Genomic DNA, 15,147 nt, shown 5'->3' on the forward strand with positions numbered 1-15,147 from the left:
ACCCAATGGAGAGGGGGACCAAGAGGGACAAAGAGTCCTCTTGCACCTAGCGATGGAAGCAATCTCTTTCCAATTTCTTTGTAAGTCATCCATAGGAAAGTCTGAAAACAACTCTAAAGATTTTAGCAAGTGGACAACCCTTAGAAGGATTAGGTCTAACAGTTCTTCCAGGGTTCTTCCCTTGTCTGAAAAAATACACGAGCTTCTTTCTTCCCACAATGACCTTAGGAGATTGCTTGAGGCCATAAAGAGACTTCTTCAGTTTACAGACTTTTCCCTGCATCTCTTTCTCATACACCCCTTCATGTAGGTTTCCATTCAAGAAAGCATTTTTAACATTGAATTGACATAGTGGCTAATAAAAAGTAGCAACTAAAGAGAGCAAAACTCAAACTGAAGTCATTTTAGCCACTGGGGCAAAGGTCTCCAAGTAATCAATACCATAAGTCTGAGTATATCCTTTAGCAACCAAATGGGCCTTAAACCTTTCAATTGTACCATCTGAATGATACTTGATAGTGAACACCCACTTACAACCAACCGGTTCTTTTCCTGCAAGCAAATCCACAATTTCCCAAGTATTGTTCTTATGCAAAGCATCTAATTCAGTCATCATAGCATCCCTCCATTCTGGTTTGGACAAGGCTTTTGGGATAGATTTGGGAGTTATATGTGAAGAAATAGAGGCAAGAAAGGAATAATAGATGGGGGAAAGAAGGTTGTAGGACAAGTGTTTGGAAATGCAATGAGTTGTACACTTCCGTTTGCTTTTGCGTAGAGCAATAGGGAAATCAGTGTCAATAAAGGTATCAAAAGTGGTAGAAGGTGACATAGCAAACAACTTGCACATCCCTGAGTCTTTGTCTCTAGTACCACCTGTGGACAATAGGATGTGAAGTAAATGTGGGAGGATGAGCAGGAGGGGGAGCAGGAACACAAGAAGAAGACCCAATAGAAGACTCGATGAGAGGAGACTCAATAGAGAACTCAATAGGGATCAGAAGAGGAACAGATGGTGACATAGCAAATAACTCCTCTAAATGCTCCCCCTCAGGAGAAGTACCAAAGAAAGGAACAAATTCAGCAAATGTGACATCTCTGAAAACAAAGCGAGTGCCACGAACCGGATCAAAACAACAATACCCCTTTTGTGTGGAGGCATATCTTAAGAAGACACACTTGTGTGCTTTAGGCTCAAACTTATGTCTCTGATGATTGTGAACATGAACATTGCAAGTTCACCCAAACACAGAGAGGAAGATAAGAGATTTGGAAATAAGAGGTTAAAGGGGGTTTTAAAACCCAGAACTCGGGAAGGCATCCGGTTTATCAAGTATGTATCTCTAAGAAAAGCATCCCCCCAAAACTTAACAAGAACATGAGAAGCAAAAAGGAGGCTCCTAGCAACCTCAACCACATATCAGTTCCTCCTTTCTGTCACTCCATTTTGTTGTGGAGTGTAGGAACAAGAACTCTGATGAATAGCTCCAAAGGTATCAAAGTAGGAGGAAAGGCTCTTCTCAAAATATTCCTTTGCATTATCAGATCAGAATATTTTGATTCGAGTATTAAACTAGGTAAGATTAAGTTCAGGACATTTTTGTACAATATTTGGCATTTCATCCCGGGATCTCATAAGGTAAGTCTAAGTGTAACGAGAAAAATCATCAATGAAAAGGATGCAATACTTGTAACCCCCTATAGCAGATAAATGGTATGGCCCCCACACATCAGAGTGCACAATATGGAAAGGAGAAACTGTTTTTTTATTATTCACTAAAAAATGTTGTCTACAATGTTTTGCAAGTTCATATGACTCAAATAGGGATATTCCCTTAAAACATTTATGGAAACAAATGACTCAAAGAAGAAAAAGACAAATGACCAAATCTTAAATGACATAACATGACTTTATCATCCGACTCTAATGAAATAGACTCCAAAGCTACTCCACTAGGTGGTCCAGGATTTTTGACCAGAGATATCCAACAAATATATTCCATATTTCTCATGGCCACTCCCAGTGTTTTCAGGTCCTGAAAAATACAATGAGTAGGAAAGAAGGTTACGCTGCAATTCATTGATTTAGTTAAGCTATTAACAAATAAAAGGTTAGTGTTAAGTTTGGGAACACGAAGGATAGGGGATAAAACAACGGAGTCAAAGGCTCTAATATTCCCTTTGCCAGAGATGGGAGCAAGAGACCTATCGATAAGGGAAATCTTCTCTCTACTAGAGAAGAGCTGATATGAACAAAAAATGTTAGATATGTCATATGTTGGTTGAAGGAAGGTAATATCCATCACTGCATTTTTCAAGGATCGTTCTTGCATCGAAACCAGATCAGATTTGAAACCAAAAGGAGGGAGATGTATACCTGATACGAATTCCACAGATGTAGCTCCCAAAGTGGTAGCTCACGCCCAAATTGAATCCCAAAACCAGCTTCCACTGAAGATGGCGTAGCTTGGAGTGAAGTTGGTTCAACAACGCAGTTTTTAGCAAAACTGCAATCCAACTGTATGGGTCGAACAAGGGAGGTGAGCACGAAATTTCTCTGAATTTTTCTTGCAAAAATCAGAGGTAGAATTGATCAAGATCATTCCCAAGACTTGGAGATCGAACCAGGGTTTCTGAGCGGCAAGAGTAGAGAGAGAACTAAAAGCAGAGAGTGATCTGAAGCAGTTCGATCTGTCTTTTCTTAAGCCTTAAGAAGCACCACTCCTAATCGAATTAGGAGGTTTGTAATCCAAATCTTTATTTGGATCTGGACTCTATTAGTGGGTAAGTCTTATCCTCTTATGAGAATGGGTGCTCCAAACCCATATTCGCCCAAGTCACATGATAGCTTAAGTAGTTATGTGACCACTCGATTAATCACATTAATCATGGGCCTTAGGCCCATTAAGCAAGTGGTTCATGTCCCAAGATAGTTGCTGGCCCATTTGGGTTCAATTTGTATGGTGTGGGACCCCAACAATGACCTTACATAAGCCCACATGGGTTCGACCCAACCTCTATGAAAAGGCCTGGCCGAATTCACTTCTAGATGTAGTGAACCCCTTAGTCCATCAGTACGGGCTCAAAATGGGCCCAACATTTACAATTAAACGATCCCTGAGTCTAGCCATCCTATGAAGACCCAAGGATAATGGACTTAAGTAAGATACAACCCATAAGGTAAGCAACCCTTAATGGTCTCTTACACTCAACCTCTCAGTCACAATGATCAAACACCGCCCGACAGGGAAGGACCTCTTCCCTGACTGCAAGGTGCAGTGTTGCACTCTTTGCTCGAATGGGTCCTGGGATTAAAACCTTTTGTAAACACTTTTCTTAAAAAATAATATATATATATATATATATATATATATCATATAAATATATTTTGCAAAACAAATCTCAAGCACGGTTGAAATCAACTGCCGACAGTTTTGGTTTCCATCAGAGAGAGTGTAGTACCGATCATTCACTTTGTCCAACAAAGGGGCTGGTCCTATCACTACGATCACCCACTCAAGTGAATTCTCAGACTGCCCCAACATACCCAGGTTTTGACCCCCAAAGGATTTCACTGATTGACATATCAAAGAAACCCGATCCGACACCTAGTGCAGTACCATAATCAAGTCTAGGGGTCATGTGTAACTTTCCAGTTTCGCCCATCAGTCTCCACGGTCTAGGGCATAGCTGGAAAATGGATTTCATTTTCTTTTCTTTCATTTTCTCCTTTTTTTCTTCTCTTTTTCTTTCTCTTCCCTTTCTTTTCCTTTCCTTTTCTTGTTTTTCTTTTTCCTTTTTTTCTGTCTTTTTATATAAGATGTGCATGAGGCGCATGAGGCGTACGCCTCTAGCATGCCTCGTGAAAAAAGCGCAAGAGGCGAGGTGTCAACGCCTCTGGCATACGCCTCAAGGTGTTTTGGAAGCGCCACACCTGGAGGCGCACCTCCAAGCGTACGCCTTCGATGCCTTTTAAAACACTGGTGTCAGCCTTGGCAGGATAAACTCCCCAAGTCTATCCAATGGCTGAGAACATTCTAAATTAACATGAGTCTCATAAGTGTCCAGTTTAAGGGGTAATTGTATAGAAACACACCAATGATAACGTGAAACAGTTATGTACTTTTATTCATTTATAATAAATGTATCTGTACATCAATCTGATTGGAGCTAAGGGCGTACATCGTCTAACATTGGTCATATGGTCTGAAGCACCAAAATCATTAATCCAAGGAATTCTACGATTATCTGAGGCCGTAGCATGATTTGTAGAAGCACGAGTACCTGAATGGGCAAATGCGGATAAAGTGGTGTTGCCTAAGGAGGAAGTTGCAATAGTAGTCTCCAAATGATTAATTAACCTCCAATATCTCTCAAATTCTGCCTCCACAACAGATTTTTCTTCGCCTTCTCTATTTCCTCCTTTAGATGCTGTAGAAACATTTGCATTCTTGGGCTTTCCAGACTAATCACCTTTCTTAAAGTTGTTATTGCTGTTCCGAACCTATTTGGGAGAAGGTCTGGATGAAGCTTCCAACAAGTATCCTTAGTATGTTTCGACTTCTTGCAGTATTCACATATCACCTCTTTCTTCCTAGTTGGCCCCTTTGGTTTTATTCCAGCATGTGCAAAATATTTTGAAGGTGGTGGGCCTTGTAACTATACCTGTCGTTTGCTCTCTTCACTGCTTACCATAGAATATGCTTGAGCAAGTTACTTCATCATTGGCTAGAATATTTTGTTTTGTAATATCAAACTCAGGGTTAAGTTCTATAAGAAACTCAAACACCTTTTTTCTTTCCACAAATTTTCTGAATGTCTTTGTATCCTTGGTGCTCTCCCATACAACTGCTCCATAACATCAATCTCTAGCCATAGTGACTTCAACATTGAGTAGTAGATGGCTATACTCTTCTCCCCCTGTTTCAGACTTTTCACATCATTCTTCAGCTTGTAGGCCCTTGCAACATTCAATTTCTGAGAATAAGTTTATGAAACACTATCCCAAATCTCCTTGGCTGAAGTCATCCGGTTTGATTGTAGTCACTCCTGTCAAAATGGAATCTAATGGACCAACCCCAGACACCGGGATTTGCTTCATCTCACTTCCAGATTGCACCATTGACCAAATGAAAATAAAAAAACAAGGTTTCCAAACTTTATAGACCTAGCTGAGGTTAGTCCAACACTTAAAAGTCCCAAAGCTAGGGTTTCACTGCACTTGGCCTTTGGGGAGAAAGAGAGAAGAAGCAGCCGTTCCAACCAAAGCTTCCCAAACCTCTTCCAACTGCAACCACCCACTTTTGGAGATCAAAAGGAATCCTCTAAGCCTTGAGCGCCACACCAAACAGTCTCTTTAACCTGTAATTGGAAACTCTCTAGACGGATAGGGTTTTGGGCAAAAAATCAGCAGCCCCACTTTCTTGGCAATCTACAACCATATTTTGACTCTCCAAACCCTCTACCAAATAGGCATAAAAGTTCTTTGAATAATCAGCAACATATCTCTCCATACACTCTTTTAATCGAAGGGTGTATGGGAAAAGAAAAGAAAAAACAAAAGAGAAGGAAGACCTACTCTGATACCAAGATATGATTCAGTGTATAAAAAACAGTAGAAATATTAAAGATTATAGCAGAAGGGGAAGAGAAGAACAAGAAGACAGCAAGAAGATGAAGGAAAGATGGAGAAGAAGAGAGAAAGAAGGAGTTCGATAATCTCCTCTTCCACCTCTAATCTTTTATTAATCTTTCTAAGATTAAATAAATTACAAGTCTGCCCTTAAGTGGGCGTCCATCTCATTAACATACTTAGAAAACATAAAAAAGGATTAAAGGCCCATTAAGAACAAAACAACAAGGAAGAACTAACAATAAGATAGTAATGGGCTAGAGCTCATTCGGCCTAGTCTCTCTACACAATCAAACTTCAGAAACCTAGAAGTCGAAGGAGACTCAAAAGTGGTTATTTCTTGGACCACTTCTAGAAATAATGTACCTTGGATTTATAGGCATGGCTTTAGAGAGATAGGAAGCCTGAAAGGGGACTTGAATGCCTCTTTTACTTGGACAAGCAGGATGACTAATGGCATGGCCGACACTTTAGCTAAACAAGGGGTATTTAGGCAGCAATTATTTTGGGCTCTATTATAAATTGTTATTGGCCATCGTTGCATCAGGGCTTTGTATTCTTGGGTTAATGGATATCCACTTTTCTATAACTTATTTCTTTCACCTATTAATATAATTAATCTTTTGCTGATAAAAAAAGCCTATGGTCTAGTGGCTGGGATTTCCTGATTAACATCCAGAGAAGTTGTGATGCAAGTGGATTAAAGATATTTGCAAACAAGTCATTTCTCAGTCATTGTTAATGGGTCAGTGGTAGATTTCTTTGAGGGCATTTGAAGCCTCAAACAAGGTGATCTGCTCTCACCTTTTCTGTTTACTTTGGTGGCTTAGGTTTTTTAGTAGGTTGATCTCAAGAGTCAATAACTTGCAGCTCTTCAGAGGTTGGACAATGGGGATAGATATTGTTTTGGTGACTCGCCTTTAGTTTGTAGATGATATTTTGATCTTTTGTAACCCTTTTGAGATTGTGTCCAACCTAAGTGTTAATTGGGATAAAAGTGTGGTGGCAGGTATCAATCTTGATGAAGGGGTGTTGGGTTCCATGGCAGAGACTCTGGGTGTGAGAAGGGCAAGTGGCCTTTAATATACTTAGGATTACCCCTTTAATATACTCTGGGTTTGCCTTGTATTGGGTTTAACAATTTTTTTTTTCACTTGTGAAATTGGGAAGGTGAAGTTAGGAACTTTGGGTAGAAAATTTGAAATGAAGAAAAAAAATTTCAAATGCTAAACACCTAACCCTCTGTGACCCAATGGGCACCCTCAATCCAACCCACCCTGACCGTTTTCCCCTTATCCTAATGGGTCACTTGACCCATATTGACCCACTATTCAAATGGGTGGGTATGGGTTGGATGGGTCAAATGGGTTTGAGTCAAAATTGCCAGCCCTACTAATGACTCTTTATACTTCAATTTGCGTAGTTCAAGTTAATTTCCTATACTTTCTCTGTTAATATTCTATTGACTTTTAAGCTCTTGTATTATATTTTGGTATGCATATGACCCCTTTACCCCCAACACACACACACAAAACAGAAAAAAAAACAAAAAAGAGAAGATAGGAAGTGTTTTGACCTTAAAAATATAAATTGATTGTAGGATTTGACCTTTAATGAAATGATTTTATTCTATATTGAGTTGTGTGTTATTTAGATTTTGGAATAAATTTATCTCATTAAGAGATCCTCTGGCTTTAAAAGTCTTATAAAATTTAACATTCTGATTTACCAGATATTTGGTCCAGAGAGTAGTGGTAAGACTACACTAGCACTCCATGCGATTGCAGAAATACAGGTGATGTACTTTTTGAGTTTTACTTTTGCTTTCTAATTCTAGTGTAAGATGATGTGTTTCCTTTATATGGTGATAACTGTATAGAGACCAACCTGATGCATTGCTATGTTGAATTGCACAGAGGCTAGGAGGCAATGCCATGCTTGTTGATGCAGAGCATGCTTTTGATCCAGCATATTCAAGGGCTTTGGGAGTGGATGTTGAAAATTTGATTGTTTGCCAACCTGATAGTGGGGAGATGGCATTGGAAAGTAAATAATTATTCTCTGACCTTGATTTCACTGTCTTGGATTTTCTAGTTGATGGATCACATCCTGGATCTGAAGCTTGTTTAGTTGACATGGAATTTTGTACACTATAATTGATGAGATACTTGCCAATAAATGATTTAACTGACATAATTTCGCCTCAGCTGCGGATCGTATGTGCAGATCTGGTGCCATAGATCTCATCTGTGTTGATTCGGTCTCAGCTCTAACCCCACGAGCTGAAATTGAAGTAAGTAATAAAAATTGATCTTTTACTTAAGGTTCCCTCCAGATAACAATATTTCATGCATTCCCTATTGGATTGTTGTTAGGGGGAGATTGGGATGCAACAAATGGGTCTGCAAGCACGCCTCATGAGCCAAGCTTTGCGTAAAATGTCAGGCAATGCCTCAAAAGCCGGATGTACTCTCATTTTCTTGAACCAAATAAGACACAAGGTATTTTTTCAGTTGTTTTAGATGCTCTTTTGCTTGATATGGTCTACTTAGGATGACTTCTAACATCTCGGGCATTCAAAATCCCCAAACTCAGTATTTCAAGTACCGGTGACCTTTGATACTGATACAATACACACGATAACTGCAATACGTATTGATACTTTAAACCTTGGTCTACCAATTTAATACTATTTTTTTGTTATTTTCTTGATTAATTCTATTAATTAGAAATATTTTTTTTGAAAATTAATGATAATTATTTATGTTTATTTTTGGTAATTAATCATATTTATCGGAAATAATGTTAATTCGTTTCTGGTAATTTTTTGGACAATTTTTGGTAATTATGACAAATTTTCTTAAATATTGGTAATTTTCTATTGTTTCTATTAATTTTTAGAAATTATCATATTTTTCTGGTAATATTTGTAAATTTTTAATTTTCTTAATTAATCTCTGTTAATTACTATTATTTTTTGAAGATTAATGATAATTATTTTGTTGATTTTTGGTAATTCATCATATTTGTTGGAAAAAATGTTAATTCATTTTTGGTATTTTTTGGACACTTTTTTGTAATTATGACAGTTTTTCTTAAATATTGGTAATTTTGTATTGTTTCTATTAATTTCTGGAAATTATCATATTTTTCTAGTGAAATTATTTTCTATTAATTTATCATATTTTCTAGTGAGTTTATCATATTATTTTCTATGAAATAAATTCTCATATTTATTTTGTAGTAAATTTATCCTATTTTCCAGTGACATAGTAAATTATCATATGAATTTTCTATCTGAATTTTCTAAGCGAATTTATTTTTAATTAATTAAATATATTTTTAGTTAAGTAATTTAATATAATTAATTTGTTAACCCTTATGAAAGAATTAAACTTACTATTCTGTATTTCTATTTTAACTTATATAATTAATATATTTTAATCATCTGTAATTGAAATATCTTATTTGTAACCGTGTATATATTTTAGTAATAGTAATAATAGATGATAAAAAAAATATTTTAGTAATAGTGCAAACATCCTTTCACATGTATAACATGTGTATGTTTTAGGAATAATGTTATTTTAGTAATATTTAAACATGATTACACATGTATAACGCATGTAACCATGTATACATTACATGTTTAACACTTTAACCGTGTTTAGTTATTTTGTTATTTATACACGGGCCGATGCCAGCCTGTCATATAATAATTGAATTCAAAAACGGGTTGGTGGCTTGATGTCAACCCGTATTCTCTCATCTTCTTCACCCGATTGTTAAAATGGGTTATTTTACAACAATTTTTTTTCTTTTTTTTGGTTTTCTTTATAAATATTTTCTTCATAATCACATCTACGATGTTTGCACTACATTTTGGAATTCAAAAAATGGAGGAAATGGTAGTTTGTATCTGGATTCAAGAACAAAACGAACTCTTAATGCCTGCAAAGTGGTGTCGCCCCCTCTTTTTTTGTCCAAGACAGTGCCTTTCCGCCCCTATTATTAGTCCAAAACAGAGATATTTAATGTGGGTTCGGAATAGAGAAAGAATAAAGGAGATGGGGAAGGGGATATTACCTGTTTGGGCAATGACTTATTGACCTTCCACCCCTGTTTTTTGTCCAAAACAGAATCATTTCACTATGGTTTTTCGTCCAAAATAAGAGTATCAAAGAGAGTTCAAAGGAGTTGGGGAAGTTTGATCGTGAAGAACAGAAAAGAGGAGTTGGGGAAATTCTGTTCAGCCACTTCTTTTTGTCGAAAACCGAGAAATAATGTGAGTTGTGATGGTGAGAAGTGGTTTCCTAGTTGGACACGATTTAGGAGAGGTTTGAGACATGATAAACCTCTTAGAATTGTGATGAAGCATGGCTCTAGGAAAGCCATCAGATGTGGCCAATAACAAATCAAATTCAGGAAGTTAATTGGTTAGAGACAAAATCACTAAAATAATAAAAAATTCAAAAGAAGGAGAAAATTTCTAGACTGCTTTGTTTTAGTATATATATAGATAGATAAGTCTGTTCAGTTATGGTGACAATCTATGCATTTCTATTTCTATGGACTGTTAACTGTAATTTTATATGCTTGTCTCTAGAGCAATAAATCAGAGTATCACCATAATCCTATATGGATGCCTGTATAAAAATTCTTTTAGGTCCCACGCATTCTTGGCTGTGCCTCACATTTTACCTATATGGTTCTAACTTCTTATAAATGATGTATAACTTCCTTCAGTTTTCCCTTTCTGATTTTCACTATTTAAGTTGCAATTATCTCTCATTTGATGGCCAATTTATTATATGTGCATTTTGTAAGATTGGGGTGTTTTATGGGAATCCTGAAGTTACCAGTGGAGGAATTGCTTTAAAGTTCTTTGCTTCACTTCGTCTTGAGATACGCCCTACAGGGAAGATAAAGTCTGTAAGCCCAAAGGAACCTGAATGCTTAGAATACTTACAAATTAATAGCTGGTTTATTGAAAGTTTCGCCTGAATCTGGCTCAATAAGTAATCATAAATTGTTGCAGGTTAAAGGTGATGAAGATATTGGGGTTAGAGTACGTGCCAGAGTGCAAAAAAGCAAGGTAAACCTAATATAGTTGAAACATAGCATCTATGCCAAGAGTAACACCTGCAAATCCTGAAAACCCTGGAGTTGACAATAATATTCACTTTCTTTTTGAAAAGATTTTAGTTTATATGTTTGCAAGATATGATATAAAAAAGGCCATTATCCAATGTTGGTCCCAGTTTATGACATAAATGTTATAAAATACAATTTGTTGGTTCATACTTATCTATTATGTTCCTTGGTTCTTTTTTCTTTTTCTGATTTGTTTTGACATAATATTTACAATTCCCAAAAGTTTTATCTTCTGCCTACCTAGTAAAACAAATACACCTACCTTGGATTTTAATAAGAAAATCTTATGAGTGTTGGTCTTGTATTTTGCAATATGGAGAGCGCTTTCATTTAGTTTGATTGATAAGACTAATGATGGGCTGAATGCAGTGCTAGAACAATGGAAAGATGCTTTCTAATAAAATTGTTTCAAGTTAAGTCAGACTAAGAGTACATGCATTGCAATTTTTGTGAAAATACTAGTAAAAATGGTTCTGTAATTAAAATTTGTGATTTAGGGGTACTCCATAGTTACCACATCTGGTACCTTGGATTGATTATCTATAATGAGGGAAAAGTTGATGATGGTGTATGTAGTATTAGAGCAGCATGTTTAAGTGGAGTGATGAATTTCGTGTGTCCTATACTTTTGGGTAGTGAATATTTTATTAGATGAAAAAGAAAACGAGTATGAGGGGTGGGTGACGAGGGATCACCTAGATAAATCAGGAACCAGAAATACTTTAAATAGTAGGTATTATCAACTTTCACTCCCCACCTTCCCCCACCCCCCCCCACCCCCAAAAAAAAAAAAAATCCAGTTCTAAAACTGACAAAAAAACTGAATCCAAAAGAGTTTTACAATCATCTGCAAATTCTGGAAGAATCATAACCCAATCAAAAATCCTTTTACCAATGATTGATACAAGATGGGCATGACATTTGTGTTGGTATGCAAAAATTGTTCTCTCTCTCTCTCCTTCCACAACTGCCAGTAGATTGCAAATGGCACACAAGTCCAAGATATCTTTGTCTTCATGCTTCCATTTAGGATTGGACAAAATGCAAAAATCTCTTTGGAAAGAGAGTTTGATTTGAAAGAAATAAGGGATGCCATCTTCTCTATGGATAGATCTAAAGCCCCGGGCTCTGATAGTCTCACGATGGTTTTTTTTCAAGATTGTTGGGAGATAATTAAGGCTGATATCCAAAGTGTTTTCTCGGAATTCTTTGAAAGAGGGGTGATGAATCCAGGTTTGTACTCTACCTTTATTGCCTTAATTCCAAAAAAAGAGGGAGCTTGCCACCCTGAAGAGTTTAGATCCATTAGTTTGGTAAATATCCTCTATAAGGTCATTGCTAAGGTGTTATCTTGAAGAATTAAAGAGGTGCTTTCCACAGTCATATCCTCTAATCAAGGTGCTTTTGTGAAGAATAAACAAATTGTAATAGCAAATGAGTGTGTAGAGGATTTTAAAAGAAGAGGGAAGAAAGGGCTGGTATGCAAATTGGATCTGGAAAAGGCTTATGATTTGGTTGTTTGGTCCTTATTGCTAGAAGTACTAGAGTTCGTGGGTTTTGGGCAGAGGTGGTGCAAGTGGATAAAAGGGTGTATTAGAACGTGCCACTATTCTATACTGGTGAATGGGAGGGTGACAGATCATTTTCCAGCTACAAGGGGTATTAGGCAAGGGGGCCCCCTCTCCCCCTTCCTGTTTACCTTGATTGCTGAAGTGTTAGGGAGGCTTATTGAGAAAACAGATGCTAGAGGATTGGTAAATGGTTGGAGAGTTGGGAGGGACAGGGTTCCAATCACTCATTTACAATTTGTAGATGACACAATTCTGTTTTGTGGTGGGAAGGAAATTCGGTGGGTTAGTAATTTAAAGATGGTGATCAAGGTTTTTGAATAAGTGACTAACCTCAAAGTAAACTTTGATAAGAGTTGTGTGATTGACATCAATATGAGTGTCAGAGAGGTGGAAGAAAGGGCCCAAGTTTTGGGATGTGAGATTGTTCAATGGCCATTGAAATATCTGGGGCTTCCACTAGGGGATAACCCTACCACGAGGAGCTTTTGGAACCCGGTGATTGATAGATTCACAAAAAGACTAGCCTCTTGAAAGAAAAACTACTTTATCTTTGGGTGGTAGGATAACTCTCATAAAGTCAACCTTGGCAAACCTTCCAGTTTACTTTCTGTTTGTGTTTAGAATTCCTGAGGGAGTATGTAGGATTTTGGAGAAGTTAATGAGGGATTTCTTATGGGAACCAGGGGAGGAGAAAAGGAACCAAAGAGTTAGGTGGGACTTGGTTACAAAAGCCAAAAGTGATGGTGGTCTGGGTGTGGGTAACTTAAAGAAGAAGAATGAAGCTCTTTTGGGGAAATGGTTGTGGAGATTGAATAAAGAAAGGGAGAACTTGTGAACTAAAATAATCCTAAGTATTCATGGGCAAGAGGCAGACATCTGGGACATGGGGATCTCATCTAGGGCTACAAGGGCGTCTCCTTGGAAGTCTATTCATGCATCCTTCCTTCTTTTCTTCCTTTTATCAGGTATGACCTTTGTTCTGGTACGCCTGTGAGGTTCTGGGAACATATTTGGGTGGGAGACATTCCTTTGAAAGAGCAGTTCCCCTCTTTGTTTTCCCTCTCAAGGTTTAAAAATGAGCCTGTAGCTACCTTTCTTACTTTGTCTGATTCGGTAGTTAATTGGAATCTAGGTTTTAGAAGGGCTCTCAGAGATTCTGAATTGGATTCCATCTCTAACTTGCTTAAGATTCTGGAGGAGGTTGTTATTGACCCCTCTAGAGTGAACAGTAGGATGTGGTCTCTTGTTCTGTCGGGTATTTTCTCTTGCTCTTCTTTTTTCAAAGAATTAACACAGTCCAATCTGATCCTAGGTTCTCCTTTCCCAGTCTCAAAAGTTTGGGGTAGACCAATCCCTCCCAGAGTAGGTGCCTTTTGCTAGGAAGCTATCCTAGAAAGTGTTACACTTGTGACTTACTTCAAAAGAAAAGGCCTAATTGGTGTTTATCCCCGCACTGGTGCATTTTATGTAAGAAGAATGGTGAGAGCTGTTATCACCTTTTAGTTTCTCTCCCCTTTGTAGCAGAAATCTGGTGTTAGTTTTTCTCTCTTTTTGGTTGCAGATGGACCCCCCCTCCAAGTGTGCAGAGCTTATTTAGTACTACATCAGTGAGGGGTTTAAAAAAGAGTGGTAAACTCCTATGGAGCTGTCTAGAGAAACTGTTTTCTGGAGTGTGTGGGAGGAAAGAAATCAAAGAACTTTTCATGAGAAAGAAAAAAGCAGGGAAGCTATCATTGAATTAATATATGTTAGGGTGGGTCATTGGGTCAAGTCTATGAAGATATTTGAAGGTTGCTCAGCAGGAGACATCATTCGAAAGTGGGAAGAAGTGGCTTGATCTGCTCCCTTGACTTCTTCTCCCAATCCAGCTTGGACTCCACCAGCTTCGGGATACATTAAATTGAACTTTGATGGTAGCAGTGAAGGAAATCCAGGTCCTTCAGGTATAGGTGGAGTGTTCCAGGATGAAGAAGGTCGAATTATTGCCATGTTCTCAGCACCTATAGGCTGGAGGGATTCATTGAGAGCTGAAATTTTGGCAGCTTTGGAAGGGATCAAAAGAGCCAAGCAGTTGAAAATCAGAAACCTGTTGGTGGAAGGAGATTCAAGGCTGACAGTTAACTGGTTGCAGGAGGAAGATTCTAGCATGTGGAAGTTCTCGAATGAAAAAAAGAAAATCAACCAGATTACTCGAAACATGCAAATTCAGGTTCAGTGGGCCAAGAGGTGTGCCAATTCTCTGGCAGTTTTTTTGGCTAAACAACGGATGGGAAGAGCAAATCTTTTTTGGGCTGTATTGTAATATGATCCTTATTGCTAGGGGGGGTAAGTGTTTTCATCCCTTCCTTATACTGTATCTTTCTTTAATCTATTTTAATAAAAGTTACTGTTATTGATAAAAAAAAGCAAAAATCTCTTTTGGTGACCTTGGAAACCACATCTCTATTTTGAACAGGGAGAAAATAATCCCAATAATTTTCACATATCAGCTGGCAAAACATAGATGCAGAACATCTTCATCTGGTGTGTCTTATAACCAGATCGTACAAATAAAACTGAAAGGAAATTTTAATCCGATGGCTATAAAACAAGCAATGTTATATGTTACTCAGTGCTAAGAAATAATATGTTTAGAAAAATAGTGTAGTTGAGGAGGATGAGTGGAGAAAATAAGACAGAACTAGAAATGACTTCATTAAAGAGAATCAAGGAGTAGCCCCAATTAGTGGCAGGATTAAAGACAGTTTCTGGTTACACTCATGACTCCCTGTAAGATTGTCATGTGCATGG

The 15,147-nt window shown here is 37.6% G+C and overlaps 1 protein-coding gene across 1 annotated transcript in view; it reads left to right on the forward strand.

Moving 5' to 3' along the window:
• Positions 1-15,147, forward strand: part of RECA1 (recA DNA recombination family protein) — a 39,501-nt gene that overhangs the window by 12,939 nt on the left and 11,415 nt on the right. Inside the window, exons 4-9 of the mRNA XM_088955672.1 lie at positions 7,365-7,427; positions 7,549-7,678; positions 7,840-7,925; positions 8,008-8,133; positions 10,460-10,564; positions 10,671-10,727. Of these exons, the coding sequence (XP_088811798.1) occupies positions 7,365-7,427; positions 7,549-7,678; positions 7,840-7,925; positions 8,008-8,133; positions 10,460-10,564; positions 10,671-10,727 (567 nt within the window). The remainder of the gene's footprint in view (positions 1-7,364; positions 7,428-7,548; positions 7,679-7,839; positions 7,926-8,007; positions 8,134-10,459; positions 10,565-10,670; positions 10,728-15,147) is intronic.

This window comes from Nelumbo lutea, chromosome 7 (assembly GCF_056320005.1).
Source record: "Nelumbo lutea isolate HS-2025 chromosome 7, American lotus-T2T, whole genome shotgun sequence".
In the NCBI taxonomy this organism is placed as follows: Eukaryota; Viridiplantae; Streptophyta; class Magnoliopsida; order Proteales; family Nelumbonaceae; genus Nelumbo; species Nelumbo lutea.